The sequence below is a fragment of the Penicillium expansum genome, assembly GCF_000769745.1.
Source record: "Penicillium expansum strain MD-8 chromosome Unknown contig12, whole genome shotgun sequence".
Taxonomy (NCBI): Eukaryota; Fungi; Ascomycota; class Eurotiomycetes; order Eurotiales; family Aspergillaceae; genus Penicillium; species Penicillium expansum.
Window position 1 is genome coordinate 63,631 of NW_015971335.1, and position 15,688 is coordinate 79,318.

The window sequence follows — 15,688 nt, forward strand, 5'->3', positions numbered from 1 at the left end:
AAATCTAATTGTTTCTAATGTTGCCTTCGGATGAGCCGACCTTGGAACCCTGGAAGTTCCACAAGCAAAATACTATGTACATTCATAAAGAATTTACATAAAGAAAAAATAAAGAGATCCAATTGTCACAAGTTTACGCAGCCACTTCATCTTAAGTAGGCACAGTGTCTTGAATTCGCACGAGGGGTTGTCTTTTCGGAGACCGAGATATCTTGGGTGATATAGTTCATGCCTGAGGCAATGAGCGGGGTTGCAGGATTTGAGTTGCGCTTGCCCGTTATAGGAAAAGGTCCCGCAAGCATACCGAGCCAATTGTATCAAGTTCAAACAGTGCAAACATATCGCCTAGATGCGAAATTTTGACCGAAGGTTCCTCGCCGAGAGCGATTGCGAAGTTTATTGAATAGCTCTCGACTCTCCCTGAAACATAATGGAGCCAGAAACTACAAATGTCCAAACCCCAGAGGCCAGCGTTGCTGCGCCTAACATAGAGGTTCCGAAGCGCGATGCCGCAAATGATTCTGGCGCGGCGGGCGTGGAAGAGCCTCCAGCCAAAAAAGCACGATTGGATGAACCATCCAAACCCGCCCAGGTAGATATGCGCGACAAGGGAATTGCGCCCGTTAAAGCGGAGTATGTCCGGTTTCATTCCAAAGATCGCAAGATACTAACTCTCGCCCTTCAGGTATCGCATACAAATCACACCGAAGCCTCGCCCTGCAGATGAGACTAGCCCCGATGATGCCGCCGAGGCGGCTTCCCACAATGACCGTGATGGTGATAAGAAGGACAATGGAAAGAATAAGAAGAAGAAGGGTCAGAACACCAATCGCAGTTATGGTACCTCTAAAGATGCGAAGGGCCTTTGCAGCACGAGAATGTTTGCCAATGAGTTTGCCGCCGAAGAGTGCCAATATGGCGAGAAATGCCGATTTGAGCACGATTTGCGTGTTTATCTGAAGGATCATAAGCGCGAGGATCTTACAACTCTGAACAACATTTGCCCCGTCTACGAAGCCCTAGGGAAATGCTCTTCCGGCTGGAAATGTCGCATGGTTGGTTCGCACTCAACTGAGAGAGAAACCGAAGACGGCAAGAAGGAGTTGATCTTGCTGGAGGACGCAGAACGTACGGAGAAAGCTCGTCCTCGTGTGGCCAATGCGACACCCGATGGAATCGTCAACCTCATTTCCAACCAAGACAAAATGGCGCTTATGAGAAAGCGCGAGGACACCCCTCGGGCTGATGCCTACACCACATGGGCTACCCAAGTGTCTGCAGAATTGGAGAAGGCGATCCACCAGCGATCCACCATCCGCGAGAAAGGCGAGCTTGTTGAACCGAACGAACAAGCGAAGATTGACCTGCAAGAGAACCGTGCTCAGTTCCTTGAGCCTCCCTTCATGCCATCAGAGAAACGTCGTATTTACTTTGGACCAGAGACACCCGTTCTGGCACCTCTCACGACCCAAGGCAACATGCCATTCCGAAGACTCTGTGGAGATTTGGGCGCGCAGTTCACATACTCAGAGATGGCCATGAGTATGCCTTTGATCCAAGGCTCAAAGTCAGAATGGACCTTGTTGAAGGCGCACGAGTCGGAAATGGCACCGCCAACCGTAATCCCAGGTGACAACATTGTTCAGGGCTATGACAACTCCAAGGACTTCAGGTTCGGCGCACAAATTGCTGCTAACAAGCCATGGCAAGCTCTCAAAGCCACCGAGGTGTTGTCAAAGTTTACACCCAACCTGCGCGTTATTGACTTGAACTGCGGTTGCCCCATTGAGCTTGTATTCCGCGATGGAGCCGGCTCAGCTCTTCTTGACCATCACTCTAAGTTGGAGAAGATGATTCGCGGCATGAACACTGTCTCCCAGGAGATCCCGATTACCGTCAAGATCCGCATGGGAACCAAGGACAACCAGCCTACCGCACAGAAGCTGGTTGAGCGTATGGTTCTCGGTGGATACGAGTCTAGTGTTCTAGACCTCGGCCCTCCGGGTGCCGCAGCCATTACCCTGCATGGACGTAGTAGACAGCAGCGCTATACCCGACAGGCAGACTGGGGATACATCTCAGAAACTGCAGCTCTCATCAAGCGACTGAACAAGAAGCTGGATGCACTCAGCGACACCATCCGTGAACCCGATGCCCGACACATGCCCAATGGTGGCAAGACGTATTTCATTGGAAATGGCGACTGCTACTCCCATACCGACTATGATGATCACGTCAACAATGCTGGCGTGGACTCTGTGATGGTGGCTCGTGGAGCTTTGATCAAGCCATGGATCTTCGAAGAAATCCAGACCGGCCAGTATTTGGACAAGTCCGCGACTGAGCGTCTGGCTTATATCGAGAAGTTCGTCAAGTACGGTCTCCAGGCTTGGGGTTCTGATGAGCATGGTGTTGGAACAACCCGTCGCTTCCTGCTAGAATGGTTGAGCTTTACCTATCGCTATGTCCCAATCGGACTGTTGGAGTACCTCCCTCCTAACATCCAGGACAGAGCTCCTGCTTGGCGTGGCCGGAATGAGTTGGAGACGCTAATGGGCAGTGGCAACTATAAAGACTGGATCAAGATCACGTAAGTTTTCTTTCGCCTAGGTCTTTTTTACACATTAACTAACCATCCATCGATACTACAGTGAAATGTTCCTGGGTCCTGCGCCCGACACTTTCAAGTTCGAGCCCAAGCACAAGTCGAACTCGTACGAGGCCGAAGGCTAAAACACAGACGTGTCTCTATAGGTCTCGCATATCCTCAAAACTGTACATAGAATCATCACGAATGCATTGTCTAGATATTTTAGCAAGACGCTCAATTCTTTCACCGGTCCGAATAAGGTATTGACGAACTATTTCTGCCACTGCAAAGACATACATACTGTAGCTGAAAGGAACGCGATCGGAGAGACGTGTCCTCCGTCCATCAGAACGACTTGCGTACATATAAACACACCAGAAAGCCTAATCGACCGTCAAGAGCTGCTCGTAGAAACCACCAAACCCGCGTGCCCGATCATGAAGATGGATTTCCAAAATCCAATGACGCTTGAATCCATCACGGCCCGACAGGCCCATTGAGTCATTATTGCCCTTGGCGATGTAGAGGGAGATTCTATCCCGCGGAATGCGTTCATGAGGGAACGAGCCAACGAGATGGCCAGCAATATCCGCGCCGAAATCCCAACCCTCTTGTTTCGCAACCTGGCAGGAGATATTGTATAGCTCGTCGCCCGACATATCTGGGTTCTCGCGATATTTTGCTTTCACTGTATTCCAGATGGGCTCAAGGGCATCCCGCAGCTTCTTCTTATTTGGATCATCTCCTAGGACGAAAGTGCGCCCAAAATCGGCTTCCCAGGCTTCAAAGACCGGTCCCAAGTCAACAACCAGGATATCATCGGCCTGAATGACACGATCCGGAGGGTTATCGCTGAACGGGCTCAAGGTGTTTGGTCCACTGCGGATGACTCGTTTGTGCCAGTGAGTCTTGATGCCATAGCGATCGAGTCCTAGTTGGTAGATCTCTGCATTTAGGGCCTTTTCGGTGATTCCTGGTCGGATCAAATCGCGTTCGATCTCCTCGAAGAGAGCGACGGCCTTGTCCTGTGCGCTTAGAAGCTGGGATGCTCTTTCGATCTCTTCGGTGCTCAGATTGTCATGCACCATGGCTTTGAGAGGAATGCAAAACAATCAATCTTGAGTGGGAGGGTTCAGTGATGTCTGTGTAACTGTATATTTACAGAGCAACTCCCCTCTCGCTGACAGCTCCTTGAACTTACGCACGCAATAGCCGAAACTTCCCCGCTTGGGGGAATTTTTTCCCGGTGACTCACCAAATACGATGTACATAATTGCATATTGCTCTGTTCTACTTGGCCCAGAAATATGCATATTTGGAGAGATGCTGACAGAATTATGCTGGTCTGATTGCTCCGAAGTTCAATCAGTATTAGCATACAATGTAGATCCCGCTGTCATGACGACATATACTAGACTTCAATGTCAGACATAACAAGAATACTAGCATTGAATATATTGATAGAGACTGGGGCATTTAGATCAAACTAAAGCTCCATATATGCAATTCGAATCATCTCAGGAACGAAGTCAATCAAATTGTACACAGTTCCTAGAATCCTGATTAGGGCTGATGACAGCATCACGTGCGGAGTCTCCGAGGCCATGACGTCTTCCTCCGAACCTGAAAATCTTCCCCCATAAGACCACCTCGTCTCTTATTCTCACCGACCTTCAATTGTCTCAACTATTTGGTCCAAGGAATCTCTCTTGCTTTAGTCTTTCTGTGTTTGTGCTTGTTCACAACAGAATTGCTGCTTCTCGCATTTGTTTACCTTCCCCCCCCTAAGCTATCTTTCTGAAGCTCTTGACACCCCGCCCCTTTTGATTAGGCCAGAAACTCGATTTCAAGTGTCGCTGGATTGATAATACACGGCACGATGACTCTTTACTACTCCCTTGTAAGTCCGACGAGCTCCTTCTCAGGTAGCTTCTTGTGATGCTGCTCAAGAATCGCTACAGCCTGGTGCCTGAAACTGTCCACCTAGCCCAAGCTCCAACGTCAAGTCTCTAGACCCCTACCCCTATTGATCGACTAACACAATGCTTTTTTATATAGGTGTTCCTCCTTCTGGTGTTCGAGATGGCCGTATTCTTGGCCCTCGTCATTCCTCTTCCCCACACTATTAAGCGCAAGCTGTTTGCCTTCATCTCGGAGAGCCCGATTATCGCCAAGCTGCAGTATGGATTGAAGGTATATTGCTAATTATGAATCCCAAAGTTCCGGATCAGACTGCTAAACCGACCTCCAGATCACATTCATCTTCATCCTCATTTTGTTCATCGACTCCGTGAACCGTGTGTACCGTGTGCAGCAGGAACTGTCCGCCTTCACCAAGGACGGTCCCGGCATGGGGTAAGTAGCCAATCCTCAGATATTTCTGCAACCCTTCTAATCATTGTTATCAACAGAGCCGCCCACCTCGGTACCGACCGCATGGAGGTCCAGGCCCGCAAGTTCTACTCGCAGCGCAACATGTATCTCTGTGGATTCACTCTGTTCCTCTCCCTGATTCTCAACCGCACCTATACCATGATTCTCGAGACTCTCCGTCTCGAGGACCGCGTCCGTATGTTCGAGGGCGACAAGAAGGCCGGTGGAAAGGACTCTGCCCGTATCGCGGAGGCTGGCTCGGTTGGCGAGATCGGTCGTCTTAAGGAGATCATTGAAACCAAGGACCGGGATATTGAGACTCTCAAGAAGCAGTGCGAGGGTCTGACCCGCGAGTACCACAGCCTGGGTGACCAGATTGCCAATGAAAAAGGCGACAAGAACGAGAAGAACAAGAAAGACCTGTGAAAGGCCTGGATTCTTCAATTCCTTCGCTCAGTCTATCAAAGCCCAAGCTTTGATAGACTTTCCCTCGCGCTGTTTCTACGTTTGCTTTGGATTGAGAGCCTCGTCCCCTGTCATAGGAGTTGGAATCTTTTCGGCAACAAAATCACTCGACACATTCTGGATTAAGTATTGTGCATAACTACCCTTTCTCGATGTATTGACTCTACTGTTATGTAGAGGGAAGTATGGGAATTGCAGTTGGTACGACCTCGGGATTTCTCTCTCGCTGTATTCCTTTTCATTTACTAGCAAATATCTTTAAGATTTTTCGATGGGATCCATAGTGCTGATTCTATAACACTTATCATATTCCATTTACCCTTTCATATTAAATAGTTTGTTAATTCCCGTTGCTCTATTGTGTGGTGTAGCAGCCACAATCTCACAGGACCGGACCAAGGATCGTGTCTGGAGATCATAAGCTATTCGTAAATGTACATAGTATATGAATCAGCTGGTCAAGGCCGAATGGCATGATTTGAAAGTTCAAACCAGGAATGTCCAAAAGCTAGGATATACGAGCTCCTCCTCAAAGATCCTCCGAACCTGCGCGAGCACAAACCGCTCGACTTTCCCAACATTCTTCAATACCTGCTTCCCATCTTCTTTGCGACCAATCTCACTATCCACCCGGATCTCCTGCAATAACCCACCCTGCCGCTTCAGGTCCTTCTCCTTCTGATCGCCCCCAGACCGAGGCCGACCATCATCACTAGGATTTTGGCTACCCTGAGACTGTTCCGATCCAAGCAGGGCGTCTGCGTCTTCCGCGGAAAGGAAACAGAAATGAACTCGCTTGCGGATATACGCAACAACAGCAACTCCGTCAAACGTGATGCCCGTGACATTCAACTTCAACGGCAGCCCCACGAAGCTGGGCATCGGGTAGTCAAGGAGGATCTCCGCAGTCAGGGACATGCGCACATCGCCAGCATACTTAGCATGACACAGCACCTGGAAGTCCTCTGGGCGGCGCTCGCGCATGCGCGGCGGGATGGGGAACGATTGATCCTCGGCGGCGGGGTGATCTGATATCTCTATTGAGGGCTGTGGTGCGTCTGTGGGGTCGCTGGAATTCAGGTTTGACCCGCTGCTGCCAGTGTGACCAAGGGAAGGATGGGAAGGGGGCGTGTTTGCGGTTGAGGGCCGGGAGGCGGAGTTGGTAATATCTAGATCTGGCTCTGCGAGGTGATGTGCGCCAGCATGGCGGGCTGCTTGGGATCTGGGTCCGGCACCCATACCTGAATCCGACCATCCGCTTGCAAATGAAGTGCCGCCTGCTACGGCGGCAAGGGGTGTCTGGGTACCTGATAGACCACCCAGGGACCGCATGTGGTAACCTAATGTTGACGTACCGCCGGGGATTCCAGGTGTACTGGCGCGAGGCATGAAATGCGGGTTAAGGTGGTCGCCTAGCGGGGATCGAAGCGCAGATGGCTGGAAGCCTTCGCCGGGGTATGGATGGTGACTGAAATTATGAAGGCTATGCGCGGTGGGATTGAAGGTCATGTCGTCTTCGTATGGGGATTCGTGGAGCTCAGACATGAGCTCCTCTGAGGCGACGGAGGTGTCGGCATCGTCATCGTCTTCCTCATAAAAATCCGCGAACGGTTCGCAGATGTCTTTTATCTCGAGATCTGGGGCGATGGTCCCGAAATCGAAGGAGTGGACCTGGACCGAGCGAATAAAGCGCGGCAAGGTGATCTCCTGGAATTTGTCGTGCACGAACGACCGGATTCGCTCTGCCAGAGCTTCCCCGTCCGGGCCAGAGGTAGCAGCCGCCCAGTCAACTTCGATTGACATCACATATGCAATGTTATAGTTCTTGATGCTTGTTCTGGGTGAAATCCAAGGTCGAGGGAGCCTCTAGGCCGTGACGGTATCACCACGTGATTTACATGATGACATTTCAGCCAGTTGGCGCATCCATCCATGGATTGATATCAACTACAGACTAATATTAAGCAAAGTTCAATGAAATGCCGGGGAGTGGAACGATTGATTAGGCAATGCGCTCGCTAATAACTATATAATGGTATGTAGGGTCATTTCATTCATAACACACGTGAACGCTTTCCATCATTTCCATCCGGTGACTCTGTCCGATTCGATTTTCTCTTCGCTGGTCGCGATCGTTTTGATACCGGCCGAGGATCCAATTTAGACCGGTGGAAGTCAATGATCAATGCTCGGTTGAGTTCATCGTTCTAAAGAATATTTGCACGACGAGGATCCTCGTGAATAACTCTTAGCTCGCGAATTTCCTTCTTCGACCGGTGAATCTCCCGGCGAAGCGATGAGGTCAGTTCCATATTCACTATACTCTCATCTCCCCAGCCCATAACTAGCATATGCGAAAAGTCTCCCGCGTCATGGAAATAGATTAGCGCCAAATCGATTGTACCGAGAAAAACAGGTACTGTGGACCCTTGGGCTTTCCGAAGAATCTGGTATATGTATTTGTGCTTCGCTGGAGACTTCCTTCCAGAGTCCCGCAGTCGTTCCCTTCCCAACGGCTGTATAACCATATGTTGTAGGCGGTATATGTAAGTTTGAATGGCGCCCCATATGACCCACATATTCCAAAAGGCGTGCAGTTTTTGTCAAGGTTCTCGTCTATTTGGACTTTCAATAAGCGCACCAGATCCTCCGCATTGATAGGATCAAAAAGATGGCTAAGAAGACGCCCAAAAGACATCCACAAAGTTCTAAAAATACTGTCTTTCAGAGAGGGAGATGAAGTCCATGGGTAATAGAGGGGTAGATGGAGCGCCAGGCGGTGAATTACGGAGTCTCCGTACGGAGTTTTGTTACTATATATATTGTAGGGAGTAGGGAGTACGGAGTAGGCTGCTGCACGTGCCGCTATACGCAGTAACCACCGTTGAAGAGATATCTGTGGACATCTGACGTTTAATCAGTTAAGATTTTACAACCATTTTGAGGATTTAGAAGCCAATGCACAAATAATCTTCGTCTGACTTCCTCAGCCATCCTGTGTTGGTCAAGGTATGAATCAACAGAGTACTTCGGTACAGATTGGTGACATCGAGGCAAGACTTTACGAACTGAGATCTCATCTGGTCACTCTCAAAGGCAATCTGAGGGGCAAATCATATACTCCACTTGTTCCGCTGGATTTAGCCAGGTACAGCGCGAACAAAATGCCGATTGGACAAGAAAGGAACTTCGACGTGGTCTGCGCCGCGTGGGGCGAACCCCTGTCTACGTATCTTGCCAACTCTCGAGACAACTACGTATTAACAAACCAACAAACCCAGGCTCGTGGATATTGGTCGATTGGACACTTCAAAATCAGCTGATACAAATTATATGCGGGACTAATGCAACCACGAGGTGTCTGTGCAGCCTATCGCCTACCTTGGAGATCGCAGCCGCGTCTAATTAGTATGCCCTCCACCATACTGATCGAGTTTCGCCCTGGAAAGTCTCCAAGGTCCCCGACCACACATTAGTTTGTGAACGGTGAACGGTGCGCTCGCATGACATTTCTTTTTTGTAAACTGGGCTTGATTTAACTTTGTGTCCTACGATCAGAGGACGAGCCCGATTTCCACGCGCCTTTACCCTTGTAGCTCTGATGTGACCGGCCCCGAGCGTAGTTATTCGTTCCTACAATCTAGTGTCTGATCGACAGCACAGGGGTCATGACTCGCGTATGTACAACGTGGCCAAAGCCCATTCTCGCCAATAGTAAATTTTCATATGTCCGACTTTTACCGACAGTAACGCCACATCATCCTTGCTAAATCACTATGCCAGCCTCGTCATTCTCTCTGAGACGCCAAGAGAGGATTTTGTGATGTTTAAAGGGCCGGCATACCCTGCTAATGGAGTGTTTTGTGAATTCCAAACATCCAGAGCACTTTAGACGGTTTGAAAGGTTGGTTCCGTTTACTTTATTTACTGCAAACCGATAAGCATGGACATGCGGTATCAGCTGTTGGACCCGATCTTGCACACAAACATCCCCGTCACCGCCACCTTGCAAGAATATTTCAGATATCCGGTATTGATCATCTAATCCACAAAGTTTATTGCCACCAACAGCGGGGATGAGCCGTATTCTTTATTGGCCATGTTGGGTTCGTGAAAATGCGGCATGCCGAAGATCTTCTAGATAAATTAATCTGATTTGGACTCGAACGACCATGAATATGGTATGATGCGAGGGGAACGGATTCCATCTGCTGTGGGGTTGGCTTGTAGATAATTTGAATCCGCAAGAGCCGCCAACATGCCTTGAGATACTAATCGGTAGGTATCAAGACACAGTGGACTTGTTGACGATCGTGTGGGCTAGTGTATCATCTAGGGTTATGAGACTATCTCCATAGCCCATGAAGCTCTACAAAGCTGGATATATTTGCCTCTGGCTTGATTTGCTTGATATCAGTGTTTTATATTGAAATCGGCATACATCAATCATTGAGATATTACTTGGGTGGCAATATAAAAGATATAAATGTCATAAAATCAGTGAAAAATGATATACCGCATATTTAAAACCAAACTCTGTGATCTCTCAGCCCTCCACGAGACGGGTTTGTCTAAAGAGAGAATGATCCGAGCACGTGCAGAAGGCAGATCAACACATAGAACCCCAGGAATCCATGGCAGAAAAAAGCACAAAAAAATTCAAACGAGAGCCCGAAATTCCAGAATTAGAAAAGTGTCCATCCATATCCCAGAATGACCGATGCGAGGCAACAAATAAGATTGCCCCCAAATAACAGATGTGATACAGTGCTATCTTCTTCTATCTTGAAGCAGACACAGACAGGGCGGGGAAGCCAACCACTCGATGACAGCATATTGCATAGCGATGGACGGCCTCAAGCCCCGAGTCATTGAGTGCCTATTGTATCGTGTCAGCCAAACTCTGGGGCAGTGTTATCTGCTTCAAAATTCTAAGGGATTTAACTCACATCAGAAGCCACTTTAACCACCGTGACGAGGGCACTTGGCGCCAGTTCGCTCCCGAGGCTGCTCCTTAACCCCCTTGCAACTAGGAGTGTTGTAATGAACACAGTGAACCACACCCCCTTCTTGGTGCTTGCAGCCGCAGGCGTATTGGAAAATGTAGATAGAACACATATTGGCAGTGGATGGAGAGGTAGAATTGCAGAGGATGCAGAAGCAGATATTGCGAATTGAACGTTGCTGAGTTCGAAGGAGATCTTTGAACTCTAGATATTGATTGATGTGATGAGAAGCAAGAAGAGGATCAATGCCCGGCTTTATAGTATTTGATGCACTCACCAAGAAAGTAAATTGACTGCGCAACTTGATAGAAAAAAAAGGCTAACACACCATCGACAGTCTCAAAAACGGTTCGGTCTTTCCGTTCCCCTACAAGCGCTGTAACTCATCCATCCAGATGCGCCATATGCAGGCAGTAACTCGGTGATCACTTGTTGCGCAGTCAAAGAGAAGGTGATGGAGGGCACAAAAATGGTATACACATGCGCCATACCCAGGGCATATGCTTTTACCAACAGAAAGCAGAGTTTGTGGTAGGTGGACTGCTAGAGTGTGGTGTGCCTCCGGGAAGAGTCACGATTATCGATATGGGGTTCGCCAGCAACAGGGGTTGGTCAAGGCCACCGAGCCCTAAGTATGACTACCGATGCAAATTCCAAATCCCGCAGGCTGCAGGAAGCACTTGACATCACTCTAAAACCGCTGCAGCCAGTGTTAGGGCTCATGTCCTGAGCGCCAACAGTGACCCCTCTCTGGATGGCACCCCATAGGGCCAATGCTGCGGCCGAAGCGTAGATCAGAAACATGGTTTGCCCCATCTGACAAACCTCTATGATCCTGATACCTAGCCCGAAAAGCATGGCTCATAGTCTGGGGAAGGCACCTGCCACAGCTTTCTCATTATGTGTGCGCATCACTGTGGGCGGCGCAGGAGGTGTGACTAATTGAGCAACGCCGATGAGATTGCGATGACTCTTCTCGAATTCTGTATCTTGGGATATTCAATGTACTTCCGAGAAAGACCTCGAGTCTCCGCATAAACTTAGAAATTCTTGGCTCTAGACCTTCATGATGTGTTACCGCAGAACTGGATAGGCAGACCGCAGAAAGTAGCACCAGGAACCAATCGAAATTCAAAGAAGGTGGCCCTCCAAGCAAGACACCACCCCAAGTCAGTCTCGATATGGCAGGAGATGACTTCATTGCCTCTATTGTAATGCGCCTCGACTTGTGGATGTAGGCGAATAAGGCTCATTTCCATGGCGCAGTTGGTGATAGCCGCAAGTTCTGCGCGATTAAAATGCGGAAGACTGCATGGCGACAAGGCTTTTAGTAAGATTGAGGTCAAGCAAGTAAAGCATAAGAAGCCAAGAAAATTCAGACGTGTTGTGGTTTAGTATGGTCGGTGTTGTCCGAGTGCCGATTGCGATATTAGCCAGAAGGCGTTCTTTGTCTGATCTAGCGCGATCGTGCTGCAGGTTTTAGGGGGAAAAGAAATCAATGCTAGCCTATCAATTGATTCTAGAGCGCTAATGACTGGTGACAAGCACCAAGTTCCTCAGCCATGGTACAGTAGCGTTCATATGGGTTCGACTGAGGCTCTCCCCTTGCTGAGGCGCCGACCCACTGGGAGATTAACTCCGAGCGAGTAGAGACGCGCCAGCCTAGGGGCGGCAAGGCACAGCAACGCAATCGACAGGTCGAGACCAGTCGCTGAGCAGTCTGTTTTGCCGCTGTTGGTTTGTGTGTTTTGTTTTTAGCTATCACAGCAAAGGGAAAAAATAATGAAAATTACGAAAATTACTTCCTTAATATTTAGATTTTACTGCATGAGGGTTTTACCACGTGATAGGTATTCCCAAGGTTCTATTTCAAGGTTAAATAAACTTGAGGAAGGAACCATGGAAACAAAACCTTCAATTTCAATTTCAAAAATCGCCTCCTATCTGTTTTGAGATAACCCAGCAGATCAGTTTAAAACAATCCACTGTACCTATATGTTGTAGAGTACTTCTCACATGCTTAGTGATGTATCGGAGTGACAATTACCCGAGTATCGACAGCTTCGGTGAACAAGATCTCAATTTTCGATTCTCGAGTCTGGGGAAATATTGGAATATGATGTCACTCCCATGTCTTTTTCCCCTGAAAAGAGTTCTAAATGTGCGCTCTCGGGTCCCTAGGAGAAAGGCCGGGGAGACCAAATACCCCAGCATAACCAGTGGTCCTAGCGCCCATGCAGCGGTTGGAATGATTGGCGAAGAGAACTATCGACGAAACAACTCGGAATGTGTAAAGCTTTCCCACCCGAAATTATTATTAACACACATACTGCATAGGTGTGGATGCATACGGGAGCCTGTGAAAGCCATGAGTTTTCGTCTCTTAGCCCCTCATCCTGGCTGTTGATCTTCCGAGGTCCTTGAGTTTCGGCTGGCAACGGGTTTTTCTAGGCAAAGCATATTGCGCAACGACATAGGGCTTAATTCGCCAAGTCAACATATTTGCCATGGCTGCTGGGAATGACTGTCAGCCGCCCAGACTCCGGTGTGACTATGCCAGAGCCAAGAGAGGCGAAGTCGAAGCATTCAGAAAAAGAAAGGGTGATAGTCAGCCAATAGTGAACTCTTGGCTTTGATCCCCCTTTTTTCAGCCAAGACATGTGAAGCTCTCCAGCATGTTTGGGATTCTCCTTTATGGATTAATGGGCGATAATGGCGGGGAGTGGATTGACTGCATGACCGCATATCCACTACTCCGTATCCCCGGCCCAGATATGATGTGCTTGCTGGATGCGTTGGATCGGCGTGATTCGGGCTTATCGTTGATACAGCATGCCCCTCATTCCCCAGGGTCCCTCTTGGCTTATCTTGGTCTGGACTATATAAGTGAGGTCGAAACTCCCTGAGATTTCCCACTTTCATCCAAAACAATCCATTTACAACTTTCTCTCCAATAGCCCGAAGATCCCGTCTTTAACCGAGCTACTTCTCCTCCAAACAAAGCCTTCAAAAGTTTTCTCACAATGTACACTTACACCCCCACCCACCGTTTCTTGGTTCTCTCTGCCACTGTGTCTGGCCCCTACCACCCTGGCAACAAGTTCCTCGTCTTGTCTCCCACTGAATCTGGCCCTGATCCCCGCGCCTGGGAAGACGAGTCCCAGATCGAGACCAGCTCCGTTGAGGAAAGCCCTGAGTTGGCTCCTGTCAACCGTGCCCGCACCAATAGCTCTCTTTCCACCAACTCTTCAGCCTCCCTCAATGACCTTACCGCCACCCTCCCAAGTGGTTTCCTCTACCTTGGTCATGGCAAGAAGCAGCACTAGGCGCTCTATCACTGGTCCGGCTACTCGTTTAGGTTCTCTTTTCTCATCCATATTTCTTGATATATCACCATCACAGCACTGATTCATTATTGAGCTTACTATGTGTTTTTTTTCTTCTCTTTTCTTTTTTTTTACAGTCTTTGTCAATTGAGCGACTACAATCGGAAACTTGGGACACCCTATCATGGGATCAGGGCAGGAAAATCAACAGGGGTGTTTTCTTTGGCACTTTCAAATTACCATATGCTTTTCATTCAAAATTTGTCTACATTATCACGTCTTTCGCTTTTGGGAAGCATACATATTGCCCCATTCGGCAAGCTAGTAACCAATAAGCAACACTTCAACCCATCTACATGATTCCTTCCCACTCCAATTTTGCCACCAAGTTGTGCATCTTACATAGCCCACCTGACCAAAACATAAGGTTGCACTCTGTAGAGGAATCCCCATCCCGCCGGACGCGAGGGTGACTCCTAAATGCTTGCCAAGTGCTGCCAAGATGATGATTTTCCGCCAAGCCTTGTGTAATCTGATACTCCCGCCTTGGCCGGGAGGGCTGGGATTGACGATTATCGCACACCATGTTTCACGACTTAGGTAACAGTGCCCATTGTACGTCGTGGATGTGTATACACCCAAACATCACCTATTTTTGGGCATTTTGAGAATCCTGCCAAGCCTCCCTGTTGCCAATCTTACTGCGACAGCTTATCAGTCCTTAATTATTTTGCTTCCTTTTTTTTTCTCTCCCTGCACGTTTATTGTTTCAGGGATTGGATTGGCTTGTTCATGTCGCAAATCATTCTTGGTCCACAATTGCCAGCTGGACTTTCTACTCCTTATGTTTCCCCGGTGAGACGATCTCTTCAATGCCCCTTTACCCCTCATCGGTCATTATTTACTTCCCCACACGTTTCTCCGGTGAAAACTCGGGCCTACGGAGCACTATTTAGCCTACTCTAGTTATCGATAGTTTCGGTTTAAGTACTTTAAACTGCCCCCATCCAATAAGATCCACTAATTTAAACCACATGACAGATGTTATGCGAGGTGGAATCTGTAAAAAGGAGAATTAGCCGAGTCGGTTTGCGGACTCCGAGCTGACCAAAATTATGTCCCTGTCTTAGTAGGTACTCCGTACTTAGGGCTTGGACTAGCACTAAGGTTCTCACCGGTTGCTTGCTAATATCACTGGTCCTGTGAGTAATACGGAGTAGATCTGTGTTCCCATGTGATTTGCTTTTAGTACGGAGTAAATTTTTTTTCCCCCCTCTTCATATGCTTTGTCCGTGAGCCTTGTGGGAGCTGCACGTACTTTCATCTGAATTTGCTTAGGAGTTGTTCCACTTTAACTTGTCGAGATATTATCCGTCCATATTATATATAATTTCATATTATATATAATTTCAGACTACCGACTCACGGGAAAGGGGCAATAGTTGTATTCCTTTGTCTTAGGTGTCTCAGGATATAGCCTAAGGACATTATTCATTCTGTACATTTTTATCTGTCTACCAGCCTCGCGCTTCTAAGATGAAGAGCAACGTTCCAACTTGGCGTCTTCTAGAGTTATGATTTCTATGTATTCTAAGTCGATTCGAATAGAATATTGGCGCGAAAAAGGTCTTACATGTTCCCGCACTCTGTGATAACGAAGTCCTCCTGGCAGACCTTTTCCTATGAAGCACCTACGTAGGTAGGATTTTGACCCTTAATATCGTCTCATTTGCAACACCCTTATTATGAGTTTAATCTCCACCAAAATAAGCGACCCTCGATTGAGGCACATTCCATTCTGGATAAATTTCCACCAAATAAGACTTCCACTTGTCAGCTCACTACAAATTCCTCTGGAAAATATCTCCGCAAACTAAGATCACACCCCCACAAACAAAAATAGGGGCAGGATCTAGGTCATACCACAC

The 15,688-nt window shown here is 48.2% G+C and overlaps 8 protein-coding genes across 8 annotated transcripts; 3 read left to right on the plus strand and 5 right to left on the minus strand.

Moving 5' to 3' along the window:
- Window positions 1-430: 430 nt before the first annotated feature.
- Window positions 431-2,733, plus strand: dus3 (tRNA dihydrouridine synthase DUS3; the record flags this gene model as incomplete). The annotated part of the gene is made up of 3 exons (XM_016737822.1): window positions 431-633; window positions 686-2,590; window positions 2,652-2,733. 3 exons carry the CDS (start codon window positions 431-433, stop codon window positions 2,731-2,733), a joined length of 2,190 nt encoding a protein of 729 aa, XP_016597796.1.
- Window positions 2,734-2,973: 240 nt separating this feature from the next.
- Window positions 2,974-3,678, minus strand: PEX2_005460 (M24 family metallopeptidase; the record flags this gene model as incomplete). The annotated part of the gene is made up of 1 exon (XM_016737823.1): window positions 2,974-3,678. One exon carries the CDS (start codon window positions 3,676-3,678, stop codon window positions 2,974-2,976), a length of 705 nt encoding a protein of 234 aa, XP_016597797.1.
- Window positions 3,679-4,469: 791 nt separating this feature from the next.
- Window positions 4,470-5,389, plus strand: PEX2_005470 (putative BAP31 domain protein; the record flags this gene model as incomplete). Its single annotated transcript, XM_016737824.1, has 4 exons — window positions 4,470-4,490; window positions 4,649-4,783; window positions 4,842-4,945; window positions 5,002-5,389. 4 exons carry the CDS (start codon window positions 4,470-4,472, stop codon window positions 5,387-5,389), a joined length of 648 nt encoding a protein of 215 aa, XP_016597798.1.
- A 525-nt stretch (window positions 5,390-5,914) lies between these two features.
- Window positions 5,915-7,231, minus strand: mdm12 (ERMES complex subunit MDM12; the record flags this gene model as incomplete). Its single annotated transcript, XM_016737825.1, has 1 exon — window positions 5,915-7,231. The coding sequence occupies one exon, from the start codon at window positions 7,229-7,231 to the stop codon at window positions 5,915-5,917; it is 1,317 nt and encodes a 438-aa protein (XP_016597799.1).
- A 3,159-nt stretch (window positions 7,232-10,390) lies between these two features.
- PEX2_005490 (uncharacterized protein) lies at window positions 10,391-10,546 on the minus strand (the record flags this gene model as incomplete). The annotated part of the gene is made up of 1 exon (XM_016737826.1): window positions 10,391-10,546. The coding sequence occupies one exon, from the start codon at window positions 10,544-10,546 to the stop codon at window positions 10,391-10,393; it is 156 nt and encodes a 51-aa protein (XP_016597800.1).
- A 500-nt stretch (window positions 10,547-11,046) lies between these two features.
- PEX2_005500 (uncharacterized protein) lies at window positions 11,047-11,238 on the minus strand (the record flags this gene model as incomplete). The annotated part of the gene is made up of 1 exon (XM_016737827.1): window positions 11,047-11,238. One exon carries the CDS (start codon window positions 11,236-11,238, stop codon window positions 11,047-11,049), a length of 192 nt encoding a protein of 63 aa, XP_016597801.1.
- A 1,782-nt stretch (window positions 11,239-13,020) lies between these two features.
- Window positions 13,021-13,179, minus strand: PEX2_005510 (uncharacterized protein; the record flags this gene model as incomplete). Its single annotated transcript, XM_016737828.1, has 1 exon — window positions 13,021-13,179. One exon carries the CDS (start codon window positions 13,177-13,179, stop codon window positions 13,021-13,023), a length of 159 nt encoding a protein of 52 aa, XP_016597802.1.
- A 278-nt stretch (window positions 13,180-13,457) lies between these two features.
- On the plus strand, window positions 13,458-13,760 carry PEX2_005520 (uncharacterized protein; the record flags this gene model as incomplete). The annotated part of the gene is made up of 1 exon (XM_016737829.1): window positions 13,458-13,760. The coding sequence occupies one exon, from the start codon at window positions 13,458-13,460 to the stop codon at window positions 13,758-13,760; it is 303 nt and encodes a 100-aa protein (XP_016597803.1).
- Window positions 13,761-15,688: the final 1,928 nt, after the last annotated feature.